The 25560-nt window shown below is 39.3% G+C and overlaps 1 protein-coding gene across 1 annotated transcript in view; it reads left to right on the top strand.

The window, feature by feature from the left end:
- The first annotated feature begins 2894 nt into the window (after window positions 1-2894).
- Window positions 2895-25560, top strand: part of MED1 (Mediator complex subunit 1) — a 42627-nt gene continuing 19961 nt past the window's right edge. The window contains exons 1-5 of the mRNA XM_068387449.1: window positions 2895-2970; window positions 7497-7684; window positions 8252-8385; window positions 9018-9162; window positions 23136-23270. Of these exons, the coding sequence (XP_068243550.1) occupies window positions 2922-2970; window positions 7497-7684; window positions 8252-8385; window positions 9018-9162; window positions 23136-23270 (651 nt within the window). The 5' untranslated portion in view covers window positions 2895-2921. The remainder of the gene's footprint in view (window positions 2971-7496; window positions 7685-8251; window positions 8386-9017; window positions 9163-23135; window positions 23271-25560) is intronic.

Raw genomic sequence — 25560 nt, 5'->3', positions numbered from 1 at the left:
ATAAATTCCCTTTCCAAATTCCTGAATTATCTTTATGAAATAAATTCCCTTTCCAAATTCCTTTCCAAATTCCTGAATTATCTTTATGAAATAAATTCCCTTTCCAAATTCCTTTCCAAATTCCTGAATTATCTTTATGAAATAAATTCCCTTTCCAAATTCCTTTCCAAATTCCTGAATTATCTTTATGAAATAAATTCCCTTTCCAAATTCCTTTCCAAATTCCTGAATTATCTTTATGAAATAAATTCCCTTTCCAAATTCCTGAATTATCTTTATGAAATAAATTCCCTTTCCAAATTCCTTTCCAAATTCCTGAATTATCTTTATGAAATAAATTCCCTTTCCAAATTCCTTTCCAAATTCCTGAATTATCTTTATGAAATAAATTCCCTTTCCAAATTCCTTTCCAAATTCCTGAATTATCTTTATGAAATAAATTCCCTTTCCAAATTCCTTTCCAAATTCCTGAATTATCTTTATGAAATAAATTCCCTTTCCAAATTCCTTTCCAAATTCCTGAATTATCTTTATGAAATAAATTCCCTTTCCAAATTCCTTTCCAAATTCCTGAATTATCTTTATGAAATAAATTCCCTTTCCAAATTCCTTTCCAAATTCCTGAATTATCTTTATGAAATAAATTCCCTTTCCAAATTCCTTTCCAAATTCCTGAATTATCTTTATGAAATAAATTCCCTTTCCAAATTCCTTTCCAAATTCCTGAATTATCTTTATGAAATAAATTCCATTTCCAAATTCCTTTCCAAATTCCTTTCCAAATTCCTGAATTATCTTTATGAAATAAATTCCCTTTCCAAATTCCTTTCCAAATTCCTGAATTATCTTTATGAAATAAATTCCCTTTCCAAATTCCTTTCCAAATTCCTGAATTATCTTTATGAAATAAATTCCCTTTCCAAATTCCTTTCCAAATTCCTGAATTATCTTTATGAAATAAATTCCCTTTCCAAATTCCTTTCCAAATTCCTGAATTATCTTTATGAAATAAATTCCCTTTCCAAATTCCTTTCCAAATTCCTGAATTATCTTTATGAAATAAATTCCCTTTCCAAATTCCTGAATTATCTTTATGAAATAAATTCCCTTTCCAAATTCCTGAATTATCTTTATGAAATAAACTCCCTTTCCAAATTCCTGAATTATCTTTATGAAATAAATTCCCTTTCCAAATTCCTGAATTATCTTTATGAAATAAATTCCTTTTCCAAATTCCTGAATTGTCTTTATGAAATAAATTCCCTTTCCAAATTCCTGAATTGTCTTTATGAAATAAATTCCCTTTCCAAATTCCTGAATTATCTTTATGAAATAAATTCCCGTTCCAAATTCCTGAATTGTCTTTATGAAATAAATTCCCTTTCCAAATTCCTGAATTATCTTTATGAAATAAATTCCCTTTCCAAATTCCTGAATTATCTTTATGAAATAAATTCCCTTTCCAAATTCCTGAATTGTCTTTATGAAATAAACTCCCTTTCCAAATTCCTGAATTATCTTTATGAAATAGATTCCCTTTCCAAATTCCTGAATTATCTTTATGAAATAAATTCCCTTTCCAAATTCCTGAATTATCTTTATGAAATAAATTCCCTTTCCAAATTCCTGAATTATCTTTATGAAATAAATTCCCTTTCCAAATTCCTTTCCAAATTCCTGAATTATCTTTATGAAATAAATTCCCTTTCCAAATTCCTTTCCAAATTCCTGAATTATCTTTATGAAATAAATTCCCTTTCCAAATTCCTTTCCAAATTCCTGAATTATCTTTATGAAATAAATTCCCTTTCCAAATTCCTTTCCAAATTCCTGAATTATCTTTATGAAATAAATTCCCTTTCCAAATTCCTTTCCAAATTCCTGAATTATCTTTATGAAATAAATTCCCTTTCCAAATTCCTTTCCAAATTCCTGAATTATCTTTATGAAATAAATTCCATTTCCAAATTCCTTTCCAAATTCCTGAATTATCTTTATGAAATAAATTCCCGTTCCAAATTCCTTTCCAAATTCCTGAATTATCTTTATGAAATAAATTCCCTTTCCAAATTCCTTTCCAAATTCCTGAATTATCTTTATAAAAATAAATTCCCTTTCCAAATTCCTTTCCAAATTCCTGAATTATCTTTATGAAATAAATTCCCTTTCCAAATTCCTTTCCAAATTCCTGAATTATCTTTATGAAATAAATTCCCTTTCCAAATTCCTTTCCAAATTCCTGAATTATCTTTATGAAATAAATTCCCTTTCCAAATTCCTTTCCAAATTCCTGAATTATCTTTATGAAATAAATTCCCTTTCCAAATTCCTAACTGTCAGGAATTTACGTCTGGACGAATTTCGATCGTGTTCGAAACCCTCAAAAAAGCTAAATTAGAAAACATTAAATATATAGTTGATGATATATGATATATGATATTAATATATAGAATATTATTAATATTATTAATTTAGGAAATAATGTTTATTGTTTGACCTATTATTTAGACCAATAACAACCTTTGTGTAGGCCTATTTTCTAAACGCAATTTGATTCGCATGGCGTTCGAAACCGTGGGAATGGCTTGGGTTGATGGATTGTGAATAATTTGAATTTGTAGTTTAATATGAGTAATATATAATAGTATATTATAAGAAATAAATATATTTCTATAAACTAACCTTTGTGTAGGCCTATTTTCTAAACGCAATTTGATTCGCATGGCGTTCGAAACCGTGAGAATGGCTTGGGTTGGATTATGAATAATTTGATTTTGAAGTTTAAAATAAGCAATATAAAATAATTTATTATAAATAATAAATGTAATTATATATTATATATCTAAATATATATCAAACAGCCTCGTAAAATCCATAAATTCCCGTCAAAGGAATCGGACGAGTTTAGTAAACATCTGAAAATGGCTACCACCGAAAGGCCTTTGCTGGAGACGAACTCGAAAGTACAAAGTACGTTGCTATTATCTCTCACTTTACATTTAAATTGTGTCACATTACTTATAAAGACTCGAAAAGTAACCAGACGAAGCTCGAAGGGAATTAAATAGACGGGAATATATAAACGAAGCCTCCAAATGCATCTCGTCCCAGCGCTAGGGCAGCACCATATTTACTTGTTTATTTGAGGTGTTTACACCTTATAATTACACTTAGTTTATATATCTATGAATGAAATTGATATATTATCTCCGTATTTATCACGATACATCGTATATTCGGCTTAAATACAGTATACTGTAGGTTAAAATACAGTATACTGTAGGCTCTCGTAACCGTTTTGGGAATTTGCTACCGCTGGAATTTGTTACCGCTGGAATTTGTCGGTATTTTCCTTGGAATTAATCTTTAAAAATTCCATATTTGAACCATCATAGTTATGAAATAACACCATTCGATTATCCTATGTCTTTTAGACAACTATCCTACAATTAGGATTCATTTGCTAGGGTCAATGTCCTACACCGTAGGCCAAAATTATAATTATTCCTATTTAGCCGATATTTTATTCTAGACAATTAATATTTAGATATTACGCATATAATTGTTATTCCTGGGGAGGAGCCTTTGTATATCAACGGCCAGTTCCTTCCTCTTACATAGAAAATGGGAATTTTCATCATATTTTCTAGTAATTTGTAAGACTTTTTCAGCAAAACTACAGGAAAACTCCCCCTAATTTAAACCTCCCCATCTAACCTAACCTACAAGCCATGTCCTCACCTACTTACCTAACAAGGGCGGGTAACGCCCCCCTGCGACCCTCCTTAGACTGCCGTAGTCTTAGCCGGTGTGACGGTCTGAACGATCCCCTGGTCTCAGAATTCTCCTTGACATTATATAATGGTTCTTTTCCGCCATTAGCTTGCTTCGCTCGCATGAAAATAAAACATTAAGCTCGTATATACTGGCAAGCGGTAATGTTGAGCTGCGCAAGCTAACATTACAGGAAAATAAAACATCAACCTCGTATGCACTGGCAAACGGTAATGTTCGCGCATGCGCAGATTATCAAGGAGAATTCTGAGACCGGGGGAGCGTTCAGACCGTCACACTAGCCGTCACTGTACATACAGTTGGCGGGGTGTATGTATGATAGCGGCCACCTGTATGTATTATTATGGCGAACTTAGAATGCGGCAATGTAAGGGGGGCCGCAGGGGGCGTTAGCCTCCCCCCGTTACGTATGTAAGTACACGGCTTGTAGGTTAGGTTAGTTGATGTCCATCTTAAATGAAGGCACGAGGAACTGGCCACTAATATACAAAGGCTCCTATTTGGCCGCTATCATATGTACACCCCTACTTGGGATATGCGTAAACTTAATTTACTGAAACACGATATTATGAAGGTAGTTTTAATGATTTATGAATATTATGATTGTGTTACTTCACCAATATTCTCTAAGTTCCTCAGGGTACGTACACCAGCCATCGGTAGCTCCTACATTGTTTATGAAATTACCGATAGGTAGAGCCTCGGTCGTCTTAAATTACGAATCTAACATATGCAGACCCAGCCATATGCATTCCGACTGCTTGGTCAAGTTTGTAGTTGCCGGGAAACGTCTTGTAAATGTGCAGTTATTCATTTGATAATTACCTAAAATGGTTAGGTGGGGAACCTGTCGTTGTAATGCATAGGTCGATAAAGCCGCTGCCAATTACACGTTTGAGGAATTGCTGCCAAGCACGGGCTCCTGCTTTTGGAGTCTATAACTCATATGGACGGAGCCTGGGTAAAATTTCAAAAGTTATGACTGAAAAACACCCTTTTGAAAGAGAAACAAACACAAGAATGCCGTCTGACCTAAGGTTCCTCGCCTAACCTAACCCCTACTCTTTAGCTGTAGTAAGCAGCTCTTCTAGGAGGACACTCCAAAATCAAACCATTGTTCTCTAGTCTTGGTTAGTGCCATACCCTCTGTACCATGGCCTTCCACTATCTTGGATTAGAGTTCTCTTGCTTGAGGGTACACTCAGGTATACTCTTCTATCTTATTTTTCTTCCTCTTGTGTATTCTAAGTTTTTATAGTTTATATATATATGAAAGATCTAATTTAATGTTGTTACTGTTCTTAGAATGTATTTTGATTGTTTATTACTTCTCTTGTTGTTTATTTATTTCCTAGTTTCCTTTCCTCACTGGGCTATTTTCCCCCGTTGGAGCCCTTTGGCTTATAGCATCTTGCTTTTCCAACTAGTGTTTTAGCTTAGCTAGTAATGATAATAATGTCCAACAGATTTAGGAAAAATAAAATTGTCTTGAATATTTGTGGTTGAAGATGACAGATACATTATAGTGTGGTACTGTATTACAGCCATTAAATTTAAAGCAAAATTATTTATTTGTGCATTGAACTTTTGTAGTGAAGAGAAGCCGTGTAAAATCTATGATTGATTGATCAATTATAAGTAATCTGTCATTGTAAACAAAGAAGACAAAATTATTATTATTAGCTAAGCTAGCCTACAACCCTAGTTGGAAAAGCATGATGCTATAAGCCCAAGGGCTCCAATAGGAAAAAATAGCCCAGTGAGGAAAGGAAACAAGGAAATAAACTGCAAGAGAAGTAATAATAACCAAAATAAAACATTTTACGATATTGAACATTAAATTATATCTATCATATTGAATTATAAAAACTTCATAAAAAAAGAGGGAGAGAAACAAGATGGAAAGAGCATGCCCGAGTGTACCCTCAAGCAAGAGAACTCTAACCCAAGATGGTGGAAAACCATGGTGCAGAGGCTATGGCACTACCCAAGACTAGAGAACAATAGTTTGATTTTGGAGTGTCCTTTTCCTAGGAGAGCTGCTTGCCATAGCTAATGAGTCTCTTCTATCCTTACCAAAAGGAAATTAGCCACTGATCTATTAAATTGCAGTAGTTAACCCCTTGAGTTAAGAAGTACTGTTTGGTAATCTTAGTGTTGTCAGGTGTATGAGGGCAGAGGAGAATGCGAAAAGAATAGCCCAGACTATTCGATATATGTGTAGGCAAAGAAAAAATGAACCGTAACTGCCTGGCCAGTCAAAAGGATCCAATAACACACTAGCGGTTGTATCTCAATGGGCGGCGGGTACCGTGGCCAAACTACTACCAATAATAGTAGGGATTATAGTTCTGTACTATTTGATAGTCATTGTCTTGACCCTTTTATCTTGTGAATAACCCCATTGGCTTTTTCCAAAGTAGACAAAATAAATAATTGGGTACTAAAGGTAGTAGGGATTACAGTTTTGTACTGTCATAGCCATTGTCTCTACCCTTTTATTGTATGACTAACCAAATCCCCTTTTTTCCAAAGTAGAGAAAATAAATAATCCGATACCAATGATGGTAGGCATCACAGTTCTGTACTGTGATAGCCATTGTCTTTTCCCTTTTTATTGTATGACTAACCAAATCCCCTTTTTTCCAAAGTAGATGAAATAAGTAATCCGATACCAATGATGACAGGCATCACAGTTCCGTACTGTGATAGCCATGGTCTCGACCCTTTTATCGTATGACTAACCAAATCCCCTTTTTTCCAAAGTAGATGAAATATTCCTATACCAATGATGGCAGGCATCACAGTTCCGTACTGTGATAGCCATTGTCTCGACCCTTTTATTGTATGACTAACCAAATCCCCTTTTTTCCAAAGTAGATGAAATAAATAATCCGATACCAATGATGGCAGGCATCACAGTTCTGTACTGTGATAGCCATTGTCTCGACCCTTTTATTGTACTGTGATAGCCATTGTCTTTTCCCCTTTTATTGTATGACTAACCAAATCCCCTTTTTTCCAAAGTAGATGAAATAAATAATCCGATACCAATGATGGCAAGCATCACAGTTCTGTAATGTGATAGCCATTGTCTCGACCCTTTTATCGTATGACTAACCAAATCCCCTTTTTTCCAAAGTAGATGAAATAAATAATCCGATACCAATGATGGCAGGTACAGTATTACAGTTCCGTACTGTGATAGCCATTGTCTTTTCCCCTTTTATCGTGTGAATAACCGCCCCTGTTTTTTTCAGCTGGTGATGAGCCATCGTCTTTGCCCCTTTTATCGTGTGAATAACCGCCCCTGTTTTTTTCAGCTGGTGATGAGCCATCGTCTTTGCCCCTTTTATCGTGTGAATAACCGCCCCTGTTTTTTTCAGCTGGTGATGAGCCATCGTCTTTGCCCCTTTTATCGTGTGAATAACCGCCCCTGTTTTTTTCAGCTGGTGATGAGCCATCGTCTTTGCCCCTTTTATCGTGTGAATAACCGCCCCTGTTTTTTTCAGCTGGTGATGAGCCATCGTCTTTGCCCCTTTTATCGTGTGAATAACCGCCCCTGTTTTTTTCAGCTGGTGATGAGCCATCGTCTTTGCCCCTTTTATCGTGTGAATAACCGCCCCTGTTTTTTTCAGCTGGTGATGAGCCATCGTCTTTGCCCCTTTTATCGTGTGAATAACCGCCTCCCTTTTTCTTAGCTGGTGATGATGCAGTCGCAGGGAGGTGCACGGGCGCCACCCCATCAACGGGCACCACAACCACCATAACCACAACGACGACGAGCACAGCTTGGCAAATGGAGGTTCTCATGGAACGTCTTCGAAGCAAAGCCGGCGGGTTTCAGTCCCTCGTTGAATCGGCAAAGGGGATCAAGCAGGCTATTATGGTGAGTGTTGTTTGTCAATAGTTTTATATGAAACTCTAGTGCCTTCATTTTACTGCAAACGTTAAGGTTATTTTTAACCCTTTTACCCCCAAAGGACGTACTGGTACGTTTCACAAAACTCATCCCTTTACCCCCAGGGACGTACTGGTACGTCCTTGCAAAAAACTGCTATTTACATTTCTTTTTGCATATTTTTGATAATCTTTTAGAAACTTCAGGCATTCTCCAAGAGAATGAGACCAACCTGACCTCTCTATGATGAAAATTAAGGCTGTTAGAGCAATTTAAAGAAATTATACTGCAAAATGTGCTTGAAAAAAATAACCCCTGGGGGTTAAGGGTTGGAAAGTTCCAAATAGCCTGGGGTAAAAGGGTTAAGAGAGTGGATGTGAGAGGACGCCATTAGTGGGGAAGGGTGAGGAAGGGTTTCAAGTCAACTTGCGGTACAAGTTAATCTTTGCCGAACCTTTTAGTTAATTGTAGATGAAAACCTTGTTCTTATGTATTTACTGTAATAATACTGAAACGTACATGTAGTGTATTAATATGCAACCTTAATTTCAACAGAACAAACATCACATTCTCGATCCCGGCGAGCGGGCAGCTCTAGGATCGTGCCTTGACTCTCTCCAGAACAATATAAAAGTTACGTCTCTATCGGCGATGGTAGAGAGATTGGAGGCTACTGCGAGACAGCTTGGGTAAGTGTTCTATTCCGGTTAACATTCCGATGTGTAAAGCTGACGGTTAATGCAGTTATACTTAGATTATTTGTCCGCTTAAATTCTTTGCTGTTACATTTATATGGTCTTTTATGTAAAAAAAAAATAAAATTACTGTAGGTATCTTTTAAAATTGTATTTTAGGGTTTGGTCCCTTTCAATTGTTAGGTTGGAAGCATTTTAGACATTATAGTTGTTGTCCCAGCAAAGATCTGGCAGTAATTTTAGTCATCTGGAAGTGTTTTAAATGTTATAGATGCTGTCCTAGCAAAGATCTGGCAGGGATTTTAGTCTTTTGGGAGTGTTTTAAACATTATAGATGTTGTCCTAGCAAAGATCTGGGAGTGATTTTAGTCTTCTGAAAGCATTTTAAAAGTCATAGATTGTGTCCTAGCAAAGATCTGGCAGTAATTTTAGTCTTTTGGGAGTGTTTTAAACGTTATAGATGCTACCTGAGCAAATGTAATAGTCGATGGAAGACGAGTGAAGTCCCAACTAGACACTAAGGCGATTGTTCCTTTTCATGAGATCTTAATAATTTTATAGACTTTTTCCGACTATGAAGTTTTAGCATTAAATTTGAGTGTCTTATCGGTTTATTTCCTTGCCAGGTTGAAGTTTACGGCCGCAACCACCGGATCCGAAGTATTCGTCTCGTGCGACATGTTTTACGTGGAAGTGTTACTAGACCCGGACGGCAGAGTGCGCGACGTCAAAGTGGAGCTCGCCGGGGACCAAAATGCACGTGAAGGACAGGTAGGTAACAAGTCTGGCCTGGTCGTACCCACCGCCATTCTCGCTATCCTGCTGTACTGTATATTTTATTAGTTGTTTCATATTCAAATCGAGGATCTTAACTTTTTTTATATGAGCTTGGAGCTGGGATAAAGAAAGAGAGGCTATATAGTCCATTCCTTTTAGCGATTCATATTTGCACCGACTCGCAACGGTGCCCTTTTAGCTCGGAAAAGTTTCCTGGTCGCTGATTGGTTAGAATCATCTTGTCTAACCAATCAGCGATCAGGAACCTTTTCCGAGCTAAAAGGGCGTCTAACCAATCAGCGATCAGGAAACTTTTCCGAGCTAAAAGGGTGTCTAACCAATCAGCGATCAGGAAAGTTTTCCGAGCTAAAAGGGCGTCTAACCAATCAGCGATCAGGAAACTTTTCCGAGCTAAAAGGGCGTCTAACCAATCAGCGATCAGGAAAGTTTTCCGAGCTAAAAGGGCGTCTAACCAATCAGCGATCAGGAAACTTTTCCGAGCTAAAAGGGCGTCTAACCAATCAGCGATCAGGAAACTTTAACGAGCTAAAAGGGCGTCTAACCAATCGACGATCAGGAAACTTTTCCGAGCTAAAAGGGCGTCTAACCAATCAGCGATCAGGAAACTTTTCCGAGCTAAAAGGACGTCTAACCAATCAGCGATCAGGAAACTTTTCCGAGCTAAAAGGACGTCTAACCAATCAGCGATCAGGAAACTTTAACGAGCTAGAAGGGCGTCTAACCAATCAGCGATCAGGAAACTTTTCCGAGCTAAAGGGGCGTCTAACCAATCAGCGATCAGGAAACTTTTCCGAGCTAAAAGGGCGTCTAACCAATCAGCGATCAGGAAACTTTTCCGAGCTAAAAGGGCGTCTAACCAATCAGCGACCAGGAAACTTTTCCGAGCTAAAAGGGCGTCTAACCAATCAGCGATCAGGAAACTTTTCCGAGCTAAAAGGGCGTCTAACCAATCAGCGACCAGGAAACTTTTCCGAGCTAAAAGGGCGTCTAACCAATCAGCGACCAGGAAACTTTTCCGAGCTAAAAGGGCGTCTAACCAATCAGCGACCAGGAAACTTTTCCGAGCTAAAAGGGCGTCTAACCAATCAGCGACCAGGAAACTTTTCCGAGCTAAAAGGGCGTCTAACCAATCAGCGACCAGGAAACTTTTCCGAGCTAAATGGGCGTCTAACCAATCAGCGACCAGGAAACTTTTCCGAGCTAAAAGGGCGTCTAACCAATCAGCGACCAGGAAACTTTTCCGAGCTAAAAGGGCGTCTAACCAATCAGCGACCAGGAAACTTTTCCGAGCTAAAAGGGCGTCTAACCAATCAGCGACCAGGAAACTTTTCCGAGCTAAAAGGGCGTCTAACCAATCAGCGACCAGGAAACTTTTCCGACCTAATAGGGCGTCTAACCAATCAGCGACCAGGAAACTTTTCCGAGCTAAAAGGGCGTCTAACCAATCAGCGACCAGGAAACTTTTCCGACCTAATAGGGCGTCTAACCAATCAGCGACCAGGAAACTTTTCCGAGCTAAAAGGGCGTCTAACCAATCAGCGACCAGGAAACTTTTCCGAGCTAAAAGGGCGTCTAACCAATCAGCGACCAGGAAACTTTTCCGAGCTAAAAGGGCGTCTAACCAATCAGCGACCAGGAAACTTTTCCGAGCTAAAAGGGCGTCTAACCAATCAGCGACCAGGAAACTTTTCCGAGCTAAAAGGGCGTCTAACCAATCAGCGACCAGGAAACTTTTCCGAGCTAAAAGGGCGTCTAACCAATCAGCGACCAGGAAACTTTTCCGAGCTAAAAGGGCGTCTAACCAATCAGCGACCAGGAAACTTTTCCGAGCTAAAAGGGCGTCTAACCAATCAGCGACCAGGAAACTTTTCCGAGCTAAAAGGGCGTCTAACCAATCAGCGACCAGGAAACTTTTCCGAGCTAAAAGGGCGTCTAACCAATCAGCGACCAGGAAACTTTTCCGAGCTAAAAGGGCGTCTAACCAATCAGCGACCAGGAAACTTTTCCGAGCTAAAAGGGCGTCTAACCAATCAGCGACCAGGAAACTTTTCCGAGCTAAAAGGGCGTCTAACCAATCAGCGACCAGGAAACTTTTCCGAGCTAAATGGGCGTCTAACCAATCAGCGACCAGGAAACTTTTCCGAGCTAAAAGGGCGTCTAACCAATCAGCGACCAGGAAACTTTTCCGAGCTAAAAGGGCGTCTAACCAATCAGCGACCAGGAAACTTTTCCGAGCTAAATGGGCGTCTAACCAATCAGCGACCAGGAAACTTTTCCGAGCTAAATGGGCGTCTAACCAATCAGCGACCAGGAAACTTTTCCGAGCTAAATGGGCGTCTAACCAATCAGCGACCAGGAAACTTTTCCGAGCTAAATGGGCGTCTAACCAATCAGCGACCAGGAAACTTTTCCGAGCTAAATGGGCGTCTAACCAATCAGCGACCAGGAAACTTTTCCGAGCTAAAAGGGCGTCTAACCAATCAGCGACCAGGAAACTTTTCCGAGCTAAATGGGCGTCTAACCAATCAGCGACCAGGAAACTTTTCCGAGCTAAAAGGGCGTCTAACCAATCAGCGACCAGGAAACTTTTCCGAGCTAAAAGGGCGTCTAACCAATCAGCGACCAGGAAACTTTTCCGAGCTAAAAGGGCGTCTAACCAATCAGCGACCAGGAAACTTTTCCGAGCTAAAAGGGCGTCTAACCAATCAGCGACCAGGAAACTTTTCCGAGCTAAAAGGGCGTCTAACCAATCAGCGACCAGGAAACTTTTCCGAGCTAAAAGGGCGTCTAACCAATCAGCGACCAGGAAACTTTTCCGAGCTAAAAGGGCGTCTAACCAATCAGCGACCAGGAAACTTTTCCGAGCTAAAAGGGCGTCTAACCAATCAGCGACCAGGAAACTTTTCCGAGCTAAAAGGGCGTCTAACCAATCAGCGACCAGGAAACTTTTCCGAGCTAAAAGGGCGTCTAACCAATCAGCGACCAGGAAACTTTTCCGAGCTAAATGGGCGTCTAACCAATCAGCGACCAGGAAACTTTTCCGAGCTAAAAGGGCGTCTAACCAATCAGCGACCAGGAAACTTTTCCGAGCTAAAAGGGCGTCTAACCAATCAGCGACCAGGAAACTTTTCCGAGCTAAAAGGGCGTCTAACCAATCAGCGACCAGGAAACTTTTCCGAGCTAAATGGGCGTCTAACCAATCAGCGACCAGGAAACTTTTCCGAGCTAAATGGGCGTCTAACCAATCAGCGACCAGGAAACTTTTCCGAGCTAAAAGGGCGTCTAACCAATCAGCGACCAGGAAACTTTTCCGAGCTAAATGGGCGTCTAACCAATCAGCGACCAGGAAACTTTTCCGAGCTAAATGGGCGTCTAACCAATCAGCGACCAGGAAACTTTTCCGAGCTAAATGGGCGTCTAACCAATCAGCGACCAGGAAACTTTTCCGAGCTAAAAGGGCGTCTAACCAATCAGCGACCAGGAAACTTTTCCGAGCTAAATGGGCGTCTAACCAATCAGCGACCAGGAAACTTTTCCGAGCTAAAAGGGCGTCTAACCAATCAGCGACCAGGAAACTTTTCCGAGCTAAATGGGCGTCTAACCAATCAGCGACCAGGAAACTTTTCCGAGCTAAATGGGCGTCTAACCAATCAGCGACCAGGAAACTTTTCCGAGCTAAAAGGGCGTCTAACCAATCAGCGACCAGGAAACTTTTCCGAGCTAAAAGGGCGTCTAACCAATCAGCGACCAGGAAACTTTTCCGAGCTAAAAGGGCGTCTAACCAATCAGCGACCAGGAAACTTTTCCGAGCTAAATGGGCGTCTAACCAATCAGCGACCAGGAAACTTTTCCGAGCTAAAAGGGCGTCTAACCAATCAGCGACCAGGAAACTTTTCCGAGCTAAATGGGCGTCTAACCAATCAGCGACCAGGAAACTTTTCCGAGCTAAAAGGGCGTCTAACCAATCAGCGACCAGGAAACTTTTCCGAGCTAAATGGGCGTCTAACCAATCAGCGACCAGGAAACTTTTCCGAGCTAAAAGGGCGTCTAACCAATCAGCGACCAGGAAACTTTTCCGAGCTAAAAGGGCGTCTAACCAATCAGCGACCAGGAAACTTTTCCGAGCTAAATGGGCGTCTAACCAATCAGCGACCAGGAAACTTTTCCGAGCTAAAAGGGCGTCTAACCAATCAGCGACCAGGAAACTTTTCCGAGCTAAATGGGCGTCTAACCAATCAGCGACCAGGAAACTTTTCCGAGCTAAAAGGGCGTCTAACCAATCAGCGACCAGGAAACTTTTCCGAGCTAAATGGGCGTCTAACCAATCAGCGACCAGGAAACTTTTCCGAGCTAAATGGGCGTCTAACCAATCAGCGACCAGGAAACTTTTCCGAGCTAAATGGGCGTCTAACCAATCAGCGACCAGGAAACTTTTCCGAGCTAAATGGGCGTCTAACCAATCAGCGACCAGGAAACTTTTCCGAGCTAAATGGGCGTCTAACCAATCAGCGACCAGGAAACTTTTCCGAGCTAAAAGGGCGTCTAACCAATCAGCGACCAGGAAACTTTTCCGAGCTAAATGGGCGTCTAACCAATCAGCGACCAGGAAACTTTTCCGAGCTAAATGGGCGTCTAACCAATCAGCGACCAGGAAACTTTTCCGAGCTAAAAGGGCGTCTAACCAATCAGCGACCAGGAAACTTTTCCGAGCTAAAAGGGCGTCTAACCAATCAGCGACCAGGAAAGTTTTCCGAGCTAAAAGGGCGTCTAACCAATCAGCGACCAGGAAAGTTTTCCGAGCTAAAAGGGCGTCTAACCAATCAGCGATCAGGAAAGTTTTCCGAGCGAAAAGGGCATCTAACCAATCAGCGATCAGGAAACTTTTCCGAGCTAAAAGGGCGTCGAACCAATCAGCGATCAGGAAACTTTTCCGAGCTAAAAGGGCGTCTAACCAATCAGCGATCAGGAAACTTTTCCGAGCTAAAAGGGCGTCGAACCAATCAGCGATCAGGAAACTTTTCCGAGCTAAAAGGGCGTCTAACCAATCAGCGATCAGGAAACTTTTCCGAGCTAAAAGGGCGTCTAACCAATCAGCGACCAGGAAACTTTTCCGAGCTAAAAGGGCGTCTAACCAATCAGCGATCAGGAAACTTTTCCGAGCTAAAAGGGCATCTGACCAATCAGCGATCAGGAAATTTTTCCGAGCTAAAAGGGCGTCTGACCAATCAGCGATCAGGAAACTTTTCCGAGCTAAAAGGGCGTCTAACCAATCAGCGACCAGGAAACTTTTCCGAGCTAAAAGGGCACCGCTGCGAGTTGGTGCAAATATGACTCGCTAAAAGAAAGAGAGGTCATAGAAGGTGCTTGCTTCCATTCTAAGCATTTGCATTCTTCTTTTGAAGATTTTGAGTAACAGACTAGGACCCTTGCGTAAGCCATCTGCAATCATACTTCCTATTTGTTTTGACTGTGGGTTTTATATTGGCAATATAAAATAGAACTAATTCACATCCCTATGATTTCTAAGTAATTTTTCCCGTTTACTGTAATTTTTTCATGATTTTTTTCTGAAAAGTGGACTGCAGCTGAATGTATGCAGTTACCAAAATTACCACCAATTGCTAGCAGTGCACACCCACAGGTACAATGAAATTTTATGGGGTAAAGGCATTAGATATTCAATTCAATGGTGATATGTAGTGCTTAGAAATCCTTATTTTATCCAATGTAGCATTTTGAGAGCTGCATGAGACTTTAATCACATTTTATGATGATTGTGAACTTTGCACTGAACAATTATTGGTTGATCGAAGTATTCAAGCAGACTAGTTTTTTCCTACGCATGTACAAACCTTTCATCATTTAAATTAGGGAATGTCTAAAGCGGAGCTGATCGACCGTTGAAGTTGTTAACCCTTTTACCCCCAAAGGACGTACTGGTACGTTTCACAAAAGCCATCCCTTTACCCCCATGGACGTACCCGTACGTCCTTGCAAAAAAATGCTATAAAAATTTGTTTTTCATATTTTTTTATAATTTTTTGAGAAAATTCAGGCATTTTCCAAGAGAATGAGACCAACCTGACCTCTCTTTGACAAAAATTAAGGCTGTTAGAGCAATTTGAAAAAAATATACTGCAAAATGTGCTGGGAAAAAAATAACCCCCTGGGGGTTAAGGGTTGGAAATTTCCAAATACCCCGGGGGTAAAAGGGTTAACAAGGTAGTAAACGGCATGTGGTTAGTGCGGGCAAGTAACCCCACCGACTCCTGTCTAAACTTCTTCACTTTCGTCTTTGGCTGCAACGATTATAACCATGGTGTTGCATCCTATCCCAGGCTGTTTAATCTTTTTCTCAAATATATTTGTTTAAATATTTGATTTTGGTTTTGTTTTGATAATGAACAAACCCGTAATTTGCATGTGGGTGAAAGGATAGAATCTGCGTTGGTGTATGGCTAAACCGACGTTAGAACGATAGAGCTACACTCGCTTACCTTTTATAGGGTATCATTGTTCACAATTATTCCTATATGCCGATTGTAGATCATGGCCTCTAGTTAGAGGGCTGGTGTATTCTTTGAGAAGAAAAGAATGCTTAGATTATTTTTGGCATCATTTTTGGTAATGCCCAAGACAATGTTGAAGAGAGAGACTACAGTAGTACTGTACTTTGCGGTGCTCACCGAGCCTGCAGATTACTTAAGCTTCTTCATATACTGTACGTCTGTGGTTTGATAAAACGTAGTATGGCTTTGTATTGGTAAGTTTTTTTATGGTTGGTGGAATGTGGGGTTATAAGCACACTCCAGCAGGGTCTAAAAACATTTCTATTCAGATGAAGGCCTTGCTACCTTGAAAGTGTAGGGGCCAGAATCTTATTGGACTAACTGAAAGTGAGAGAGTTCTCAGATCCACAGATTTGATCGTCTAATCAGTCTAGGGTATGTATCAAAATGTTACCATGGCAGATCCAGAGAAGGTCTTGATCCTTTAGGGACGCCAAGGACCTACATATTGAAACTTGCTGACGATAGGTTCTCTTTTACCAGTGGTACCTTCAGGTTAAGAGTACCCTGAGTGCCGTCATCACTCACAAGGATGAAGACTCGGCAGGCTTTTTAGGCGATTAACTCCCACCGCAAATGCGAGTGTCCAGTTCCGAAGGACAGAGCCAGCACCATAAATGGGGTTGGGTGGCCCAATGACTGAAGGCCTGGTTGTCAGCGGGGGATGAAAAATCCGTGGTACTGATTAAATAAGAATCGGAAGAGATACCAAGCACCCTTCCCTATGTCGATCGTAGTGGAGAGAAAGCCGCGGCCCTGTGAAGAGGAGGATGGATAGAATGTAGGATACATTATGCTTAATTGGCCATACATTGTGCTGTAATATCATACCCTTCCAAGGATATAGGTGCCTTCTCAACTGTCTGTCAGTAATCGGAAGCCTAGCCCAACCCATGAGAATCTGCACTCGAAGTGTTGGTAGGTGGTATGAATCAACACTACCACACTTCAATCAGGTCCGAGTGTATCAACATTCCAGGATTTTAAACCAATCAGTGTGGTAATAAAGGATGATCGTTTGTATTTGTGTAGGAACAAATGATAAATTTTAAATAATATGACTATGCGGGCAAGTCCAAAACAGAAGGATGACCTAGAGGGCGCTCGTGTTGGGTGACGGGGCGTGGTCCAAGTGTGGTTTCTGAGGCCTTTGTTACAGCCCTTCCCTTTGATGAAGGAATTATCTAAATGGAAGACAGCCTGTGAATAGTGGTTTTCACACGCCCCTGATGTATACACAACACCCACGAGGTGCTCGCGTGAGGGTAGTAACCTCTGCATTCCATGCTTTTATCTTTCTCTGGTATATTTGGAAGATTTATATCAGAAAAGTGTAAAGAAGGACTCTTTTCACCGGCCGTCACAAGTCTCTCCCCAGAAATAGATTTTTCCTTCGTCAAAATCCCTTTTGTAGTGCTGATTAAAAAAACGTGAGTCTTTTTGGGAGGCCATTATCACGATACTGTACAGTACTGTTAATATTATGATGAATAATAGTAATCACAACTTGTCAGAAAACACGTGGTCACAACTCTACGAATAACAGTTCCAAAGATGCACGCACGATACTGTATGACGCTTCTATGAGTGCTGCTCAGAGACAAGAGTGGCGCAAAAATTACGTGAAAACGACATGAGCATTGTACTGTATGGGTCCTTTATTGTTAGATCCAGTACTGAATTGGATCCTTCTCTCTGGTTACGGTTCATTTTCCCTTTGCCTACTCACGTACTGAATAGTCTGGCCTATTCTCTACATATTCCCTTCTGTCCTCGTACACCTGACAACGTTGAGATTACTAAAAGATTCTTCTTCACACAAGGGGTTACTGCACTGTAATTGTTCAGTGGCCACTTTCCTCTTGGTAAGGGTAGAAGAGACTCTTTTAGCTATGGTAAGCAGCCCTTCTAGAAGGACACTCCAAAATCAAACCATTGTTCTCTAGTCTTGGGTAGTGCCATAGCCTCTGTACCATGGTCTTCCACTATCTTGGGTTAGAGTTCTCTTGCTAGAGGGTACACTCGGGCACTCTATTCTATCTTATTTCTCTTCTTGCTTTGTTAAAGTTTTTATGATTTATACAGATATTTATTTTAATGTTACTAATCTTGAAATATTTTATTTTTTCTTGTTTCCTTTCCTCACTGAGCTGTTTTGTCTGTTGGGGCCCCTTGGCTTATAGCATCCTGCTTTTCCAACTAGGGTTGTAGCTTAGCAAATAATAATAATAATAATAGAGTATGAGCACTACAACTGCTTTCACAAAAGTGCACATACAGAGCAAAAATATTTGCTTGCGACTAATGCAATGCTCATATCTCAATTGAAATTAGTATGCTCGCATCACTATTTGCTTGTACTCAAAGTTTCTCGTAAACCGAGATACTACTGTACCTTGTCAACTTCAACACTGTTAACCCTTTTACCCCTATGCTATTTGGAACTTTCCAACCCTTAACCCCCATGTGTTTTCTTTTTCAAGCACATTTTGCAATATATATATTTTTTAAATTGCTCTAACAGCCTTAATTTTCGTCAGAGAGAGGTCAGGTTGGTATCATTCTTTTGGAAAATGCCTGAAGTTTCTCATAAAATTTTCAAAAAATGTAAATAATATATTTTTTTTTAAATTGCTCTAACAGCCTTAATTCTCATCATAAAGATGTCAGGTTGGTCTTATTCTTTTGGAAAATGCCGGAAGTTTCTCATAAAATTATCAAAAATATGCAAAAAAATGTAAATAGCAGATTTTTGCAAGGACGTACCAGTACGTTCATGGGGGTAAAGGGATGAGTTTTGTGAAACGTACCAGTACGTCCATTGGGGGTAAAAGGGTTAAGAACATTCCATATTTTAAAGGACTCAAATTTGTATTGTATAGTTAGGAAAAATACAAATTTTCCTTTTGAAATTAGCTATTTATAGAGTTGTTTTCAGTATCATTATAATGCCCTTGGATTTTTGTGCTTCCTAAGCTTTCTTTTTATTAAGATTAATCTCCTTTGACTGTAGTTAAGAAATTGGAGGTCACATCTTGTGAAAGAATTCTCCTTAGGTGTAAAGTTTATATTTAGATAATGACTCATGACCAAAAGAAAACCCTTCTGTTTATAAATAAAAGAATATATCTCTTATTTCTTCTTGACCTTCAAATCTCATGAAATTAAGGGTGATGGGATCATCAGTGTTTGATGTTCCATAATACTCCAATGCAAATGAAGAGATTTAGTATTTTGCAAAATGTTATCTCAAGTAAATTTTCCTCTGGGAGAAATGCTATTTATTTATGGCTGCAATAAATGCAGGAATTAAAAAAGTATCCATAGAAATGCTATTCATTTACGGCCAAACTAAATGCAGGAATTAAAAATCTATCTGAAGAAATGCTATTTATTTACCACTGCAATAAATGCAGGAATTGAAAATGTATCCGTAGAAATGCCATTTATTTACGACTGCAATAAATGCAGGAATTGAAAATTTATCTGTAGAAATGCTATTTAATTACCTCTGCAATAAATGCAGGAATTGAAAATGTATCCGTAGAAATGCCATTTATTTACGGCTGCAATAAATGCAGGAATTGAAAATTTATCTGTAGAAATGCTGTTTAATTACCTCTGCAATAAATGCAGGAATTGAAAATGTATCTGTAGAAATGCTGTTTATTTACGGCTGCAATAAATGCAGGAATTGAAAATGTATCTGTAGAAATGCTGTTTATTTACGGCTGCACTAAATGCAGGAATTGAAAATGTATCTGTAGAAATGCTATTTATTTACGGCTGCAATAAATGCAGGAATTGAAAATGTATCTGTAGAAATGCTATTTATTTACTGCTGCAGTAAATACAGGAATTGAAGATGTATCTTCAGAAATGCTATTTATTTATAGCCGCAATAAATGCAGGAATTGAAAATGTATTTGTAGAAATGCCATTTATTTACGGCTGCAATAAATGCAGGAATTGAAAATGTATTTGTAGAAATGCCATTTATTTACGGCTGCAATAAATGCAGGAATTGAAAATGTATCTGTAGAAATACCATTTATTTACGACTGCCATAAATGCAGGCATTAAAAATTTATCTTTAGAAATGTTATTTATTTACGGCTGCAATAAATGCACGAATTGAAAATGTATCTTTAGAAATGCCATTTATTTACCGCTGCAATAAATGCAGGAATTGAAAATGTATCTGTAGAAATGCTATTTATTTACAGCTGCAATAAATGCAGGAATTGAAAATGTATCTGTAGAAATGCTATTTATTTACAGCTGCAATAAATGCAGGAATTGAAAATGTATCTTTAGAAATGCTGTTTATTTATAGCTGCAATAAATGCAGGAATTGAAAATGTATCCGTAGAAATGCCATTTATTTACGGCTGCAATAAATGCAGGAATTGAAAATGTATCTTTAGAAATGCTGTTTATTTACGGCTGCAATGAATGCAGGAATTGAAAATGTATCTGTAGAAATGCTATTCATTTACGGCTGCACTAAATGCAGGAATTGAAAATGTATCTGTAGAAATGCTATTCATTTACGGCTGCAATAAATGCAGGAATTGAAAATGTGTCTGTAGAATTGCTATTTATTTACGGCTGCACTAAATGCAGGAATTGAAAATGTATCCGTAGAAATGCTATTTATTTACGACTGCAATAAATGCAGGAATTGAAAATGTATCTGAAGAAATGCCATTTATTTACGGCTGCAATAAATGCAGGAATTAAAAATGTATCTGTAGAAATGCTATTTATTTATAGCTGCAATAAATGCAGGAATTGAAAATGCATCTGCAGAAATGCTATTTATTTATAGCTGCAATAAATGCAGGAATTGAAAATGTATCCGTAGAAATGCTGTTTATTTACCGCTGCAATAAATGCAGGAATTAAAAAATGTATCTGTAGAAAAGCTATTTATTTACGGCTGCACTAAATGCCGGAATTAAAAATGTATCTGTAGAAATGCTATATATTTACGGCTGCTGTAAATGCAGGAATTGAAAATGTATCTGTAGAAAGGCTATTTATTTACGGCTGCCATAAATGCAGGAATTAAAAATGTATCTGTAGAAATGCTATTTATTTATGGCTGCACTAAATGCAGGAATTGAAAATGTATCTGTAGAAAGGCCATTTATTTACGGCTGCAGTAAATGCAGGAATTGAAAATGTATCTGTAGAAATGCTATTTATTTACTGCTGCCATAAATGCAGGAATTGAAAATGTATGTTCAGAAATTCTATTTATTTATACATACATATACCAAAGGCACTTCCCCCAATTTTTGGGGGTAGCCGACATCAACAATGAAACAAAACAATGAATGCAGGAATTGAAAATGTATATGCAGAAATTCTATTTATTTATAGCTGCAGTAAATGCAGGAATTGAAAATGTATCTGTAGAAATGCTATTTATTTACGGCTGCAATAAATGCAGGAATTGAAAATGTATCTGTAGAAATGCTATTTATTTACGGCTGCAATAAATGCAGGAATTGAAAATGTATCTGTAGAATGCCATTTATTTATGGCTGCAATAAATGCAGGAATTGAAGATGTATCTGTAGAAATGCTATTTATTTACGGCTGCAATAAATGCAGGAATTGGAGATGTATCTGTAGAAATGCTATTTATTTATGGCTGCAATAAATGCAGGAATTGAAAATGTATCTGTAGAAATGCTATTTATTTACAGCTACAATAAATGCAGGAATTGAAAATGTATCTGTAGAATGCCATTTATTTATGGCTGCAATAAATGCAGGAATTGAAGATGTATCTGTAGAAATGCTATTTATTTACGGCTGCAATAAATGCAGGAATTGAAAATGTATCTGTAGAATGCCATTTATTTATGGCTGCAATAAATGCAGGAATTGAAGATGTATCTGTAGAAATGCTATTTATTTACGGCTGCAATAAATGCAGGAATTGAAAATGTATCTGTAGAAATGCCATTTATTTATGGCTGCAATAAATGCAGGAATTGAAAATGTATCTGTAGAAATGCTATTTATTTACGGCTGCAATAAATGCAGGAATTGAAAATGTATCTGTAGAATGCCATTTATTTATGGCTGCAATAAATGCAGGAATTGAAGATGTATCTGTAGAAATGCTATTTATTTACGGCTGCAATAAATGCAGGAATTGGAGATGTATCTGTAGAAATGCTATTTATTTATGGCTGCAATAAATGCAGGAATTGAAAATGTATCTGTAGAAATGCTATTTATTTACAGCTACAATAAATGCAGGAATTGAAAATGTATCTGTAGAATGCCATTTATTTATGGCTGCAATAAATGCAGGAATTGAAGATGTATCTGTAGAAATGCTATTTATTTACGGCTGCAATAAATGCAGGAATTGAAAATGTATCTGTAGAATGCCATTTATTTATGGCTGCAATAAATGCAGGAATTGAAGATGTATCTGTAGAAATGCTATTTATTTACGGCTGCAATAAATGCAGGAATTGAAAATGTATCTGTAGAAATGCCATTTATTTATGGCTGCAATAAATGCAGGAATTGAAAATGTATCTGTAGAAATGCTATTTATTTACGGCTGCAATAAATGCAGGAATTGAAAATGTATCTGTAGAATGCCATTTATTTATGGCTGCACTAAATGCAGGAATTGAAAATGTATCTGTAGAAATGCTATTTATTTATGGCTGCAACAAATGCAGGAATTGAAAATGTATCTGTAGAAATGCTATTTATTTATGGCTGCACTAAATGCAGGAATTGAAAATGTATCTGTAGAAATGCTATTTATTTACGGCTGCAATTAATGCAGGAATTGAAAATGTTTCTGTAGAAATGCTGTTTATTTACCGCTGCAATAAATGCAGGAATTGAAAATGTATCTGTAGAAATGCCATTTATTTACGGCTGCAATAAATGCAGGAATTGAAAATGTATCTGTAGAGTTGCTGTTTATTTACGGCTGCAATAAATGCAGGAATTAAAGATGCATCTGTAGAAATGCTATTTATTTACGGCTGAAGTAAATGCAGGAATTGAAAATGTTTCTATAGAAATGCTGTTTATTTACGTCTGCAATAAATGCAGGAATTGAAAATGCATCTGCAGAAATGCCATTTATTTACGGCTGCAATAAATGCAGGAATTGAAAATGTATCCGCACAAATGCCATTTATTCACGGCTGCCATAAATGCAGGAATTGAAAATGTATCCGTAGAAATGCCATTTCTTAATGGGTGCAGTAAATGCAGGAATTGAAAATGTTTCTGTAGAAATGCTGTTTATTTACCGCTGCAATAAATGCCGGAATTATAAATGTACCTATTGTTTTTGTAACCATTGTTTTCCCGTCTATTTTTCAGTCGTCTCCCGAGCTTGTTGATTGTTTGAGTAGAGGGGACTTCGCAGACTTTACGGCGCATTTGGAAGGATTCTCTTCAATCTATCAGCTGAATGCAGACAAAAAGAGCAAAAGTAAAGCCTTTCAGGCTCTCCAGGTAGGTCTCTGACGTACGCTGAACTAAAAATAAAAAGCTTGTGAATATTGTAGTTTTTAATTATGTTCTTTTTAGGTTATAAGAGCTACTTTTTGTCAAAGAGCTACTGATTGCCAAAGAGTTGTACTTTATCAAAATGCTACATTTTGTCAAAGAGCTACTGTTTCTCAAAGAGCTGCTGTTTGTCATAGCTACTGTTGTTCAAAGAGCTACTGTTTTTCAAAGAGCTTTTGACACTTTTACATTAATCAAAGTTATATAGAAGCCTTAAAATATTACAGCACTTTTTTATTTATTCTGATTAATGAATTAATAAAATTTTCAATATTTAACTTAGCCGGTGATTATAATAGCTGCTGCTCGACAGAAAACTCTACGGAAAAAATCCGCCAGCGATCGCTATGCAGGTAGGGGGTGTACTTCAACAGCGCCATCTGTCGTCCAATTACCCAGTACTCATTGTAAACATAGAACTCAATTTTCTCTCTGTCGTGCTACCGGCAAGACCTACTAATTCGCTGTTGCTAACTGGATTTGTTTTCACAACTATTTGGTGAAGTACACTTTTCTAGTTTTGAGCTTTCGCTGTGCAGGCTTTCTCTTCAATAAATCCTTGCATTCTTTTTTTGATATCGGATTATTTGTTGATGACTTTGGATAGTTTTTGAATTCCCCTTTGACCAATTCAAAATGGCTGACCCTTCTCAAGTCCCAAAATTCAGGAAGTGTAATGCTAGGGACTGTTCAAGGCGTCTTCCGAAGGCCTCTATCGATCCTCACACCGTTTGTTCCAATTGTCGGGATAAAACCTGTCAATTGGAAGATCGATGTGAGGAATGCGTTGGGCTTTCGGAATTCGATTTTATCGAATTCCAAAAATATACACGTAGGCTAGAGAGAGATAGAGTCAGGAGAAGTTCATCTCGTTCTGTTGATTTTTCCTCTCCTCATGCCCCACAACCTATTCCTTCCCCTGTAGTGGTTGCTCCTAATCCCCCTTCTGGCACTCAGGAACCTTCGATGGCTGATATGATGCGTGCCATCCAAGCTCTGGGTGAGAGAGTTGAGTCCCTGGCTAGTGACCGTAACCAGCTCATGGCGGACGTCAAGGAGCTGAAGTGTAAAAGTGCAGTGGGAAGTGATAAAGTGAGTGATAGTGTTGTGGATAGTGATGCGCTTGAGGGTTCGTCTGTTCGTGCCTGTCGTCCTCCTAGTCCAGGACCTCTTGCAAGCTCCCAAGTCCAGGGGAGAAGCAATGTCGTACGACCAATGGGTTCGAGAGGCTTTAATCAGCGAACAGACGTTCCCTCTGTGGTTTCGGGCGTATCTAACCAAGATCGCCCCACCCACACAAAGACGAGAGAGCCCATTTATTCCTCGTCTGCGGAAGAGGTTTCTCGTAAGAAACCATGGACCAAGGTCTCACGACCGCTTAAGCGCAAGTCGGTCTCTTCCGCGCAAGTCCAATGGCCCAGTTGTAGCCACTGGGTCAGTTCGGACTCGCTGCAGTCTTCCGATGACTGCTCACCTCCTAAGAGAGGCAAAGCGGTACCGCCGCAGACAGTTACACCGTCTGTCGCCGCACCTGCTCCTGCAGACCCCAAGTGGTCTTTGCTGCAGAACATGCAGTCACAATTAACGTCTCTGATGCAGGACTTTCGTGCGGAGAAGGTTGCTGCTGCACCAGCCTCTTGCCTACAACCAACCACACACTCGGTTGTGCGTCCTGTGGACGCTGAGGCAACCTTCTTGCGCACTCCAGTTGAGAGAGTTCCGCCACCCATGCGTTCCAGTGTACCCTGCCAGCCGCATGTTGACGTTCAGCGACGCACGGAGCCTTCCGTTGACGTTCGCGAGACACAACAACAGTCAGAATTGTTTTGTTTTGACGCGGTGCGTCAACCTCCGCAACCCAGTGTGGTTGCCACTGCTCACCCGCATCAGGCTAGACAGTCTGGAGTAGACGCTGTGCGTCCCCGCGCTGCTATGGTTGTTGCCAGTTCCATGATGCTGCGTCCGGTTCAGTCACGCGTGCACCCGTGCGACCGGACTCGGCTAACCAGCCGTTACCTACTCCATTGCCGCTTCCTCCTCAATACTCGGATGATGGACTTTCGGATGATGATGGTGCCGCTCACGTTGATGAACCACATTCGGATCTTGACGAGCCTAAGTCCACGCAACCCTCTTTGGACTTTAGAAAAGTTCTAGCTCTGTTCAAAGAGATGTTTCCGGACCAGTTTGTGTCTGTGGCTCCGCGCTCTCCTCCGTCAGAGTTTGTATTAGGTAT

This window comes from Palaemon carinicauda, chromosome 14 (genome assembly GCF_036898095.1).
Source record: "Palaemon carinicauda isolate YSFRI2023 chromosome 14, ASM3689809v2, whole genome shotgun sequence".
Taxonomy (NCBI): Eukaryota; Metazoa; Arthropoda; class Malacostraca; order Decapoda; family Palaemonidae; genus Palaemon; species Palaemon carinicauda.
This window is presented reverse-complemented; position numbering and strand designations above follow the sequence as displayed.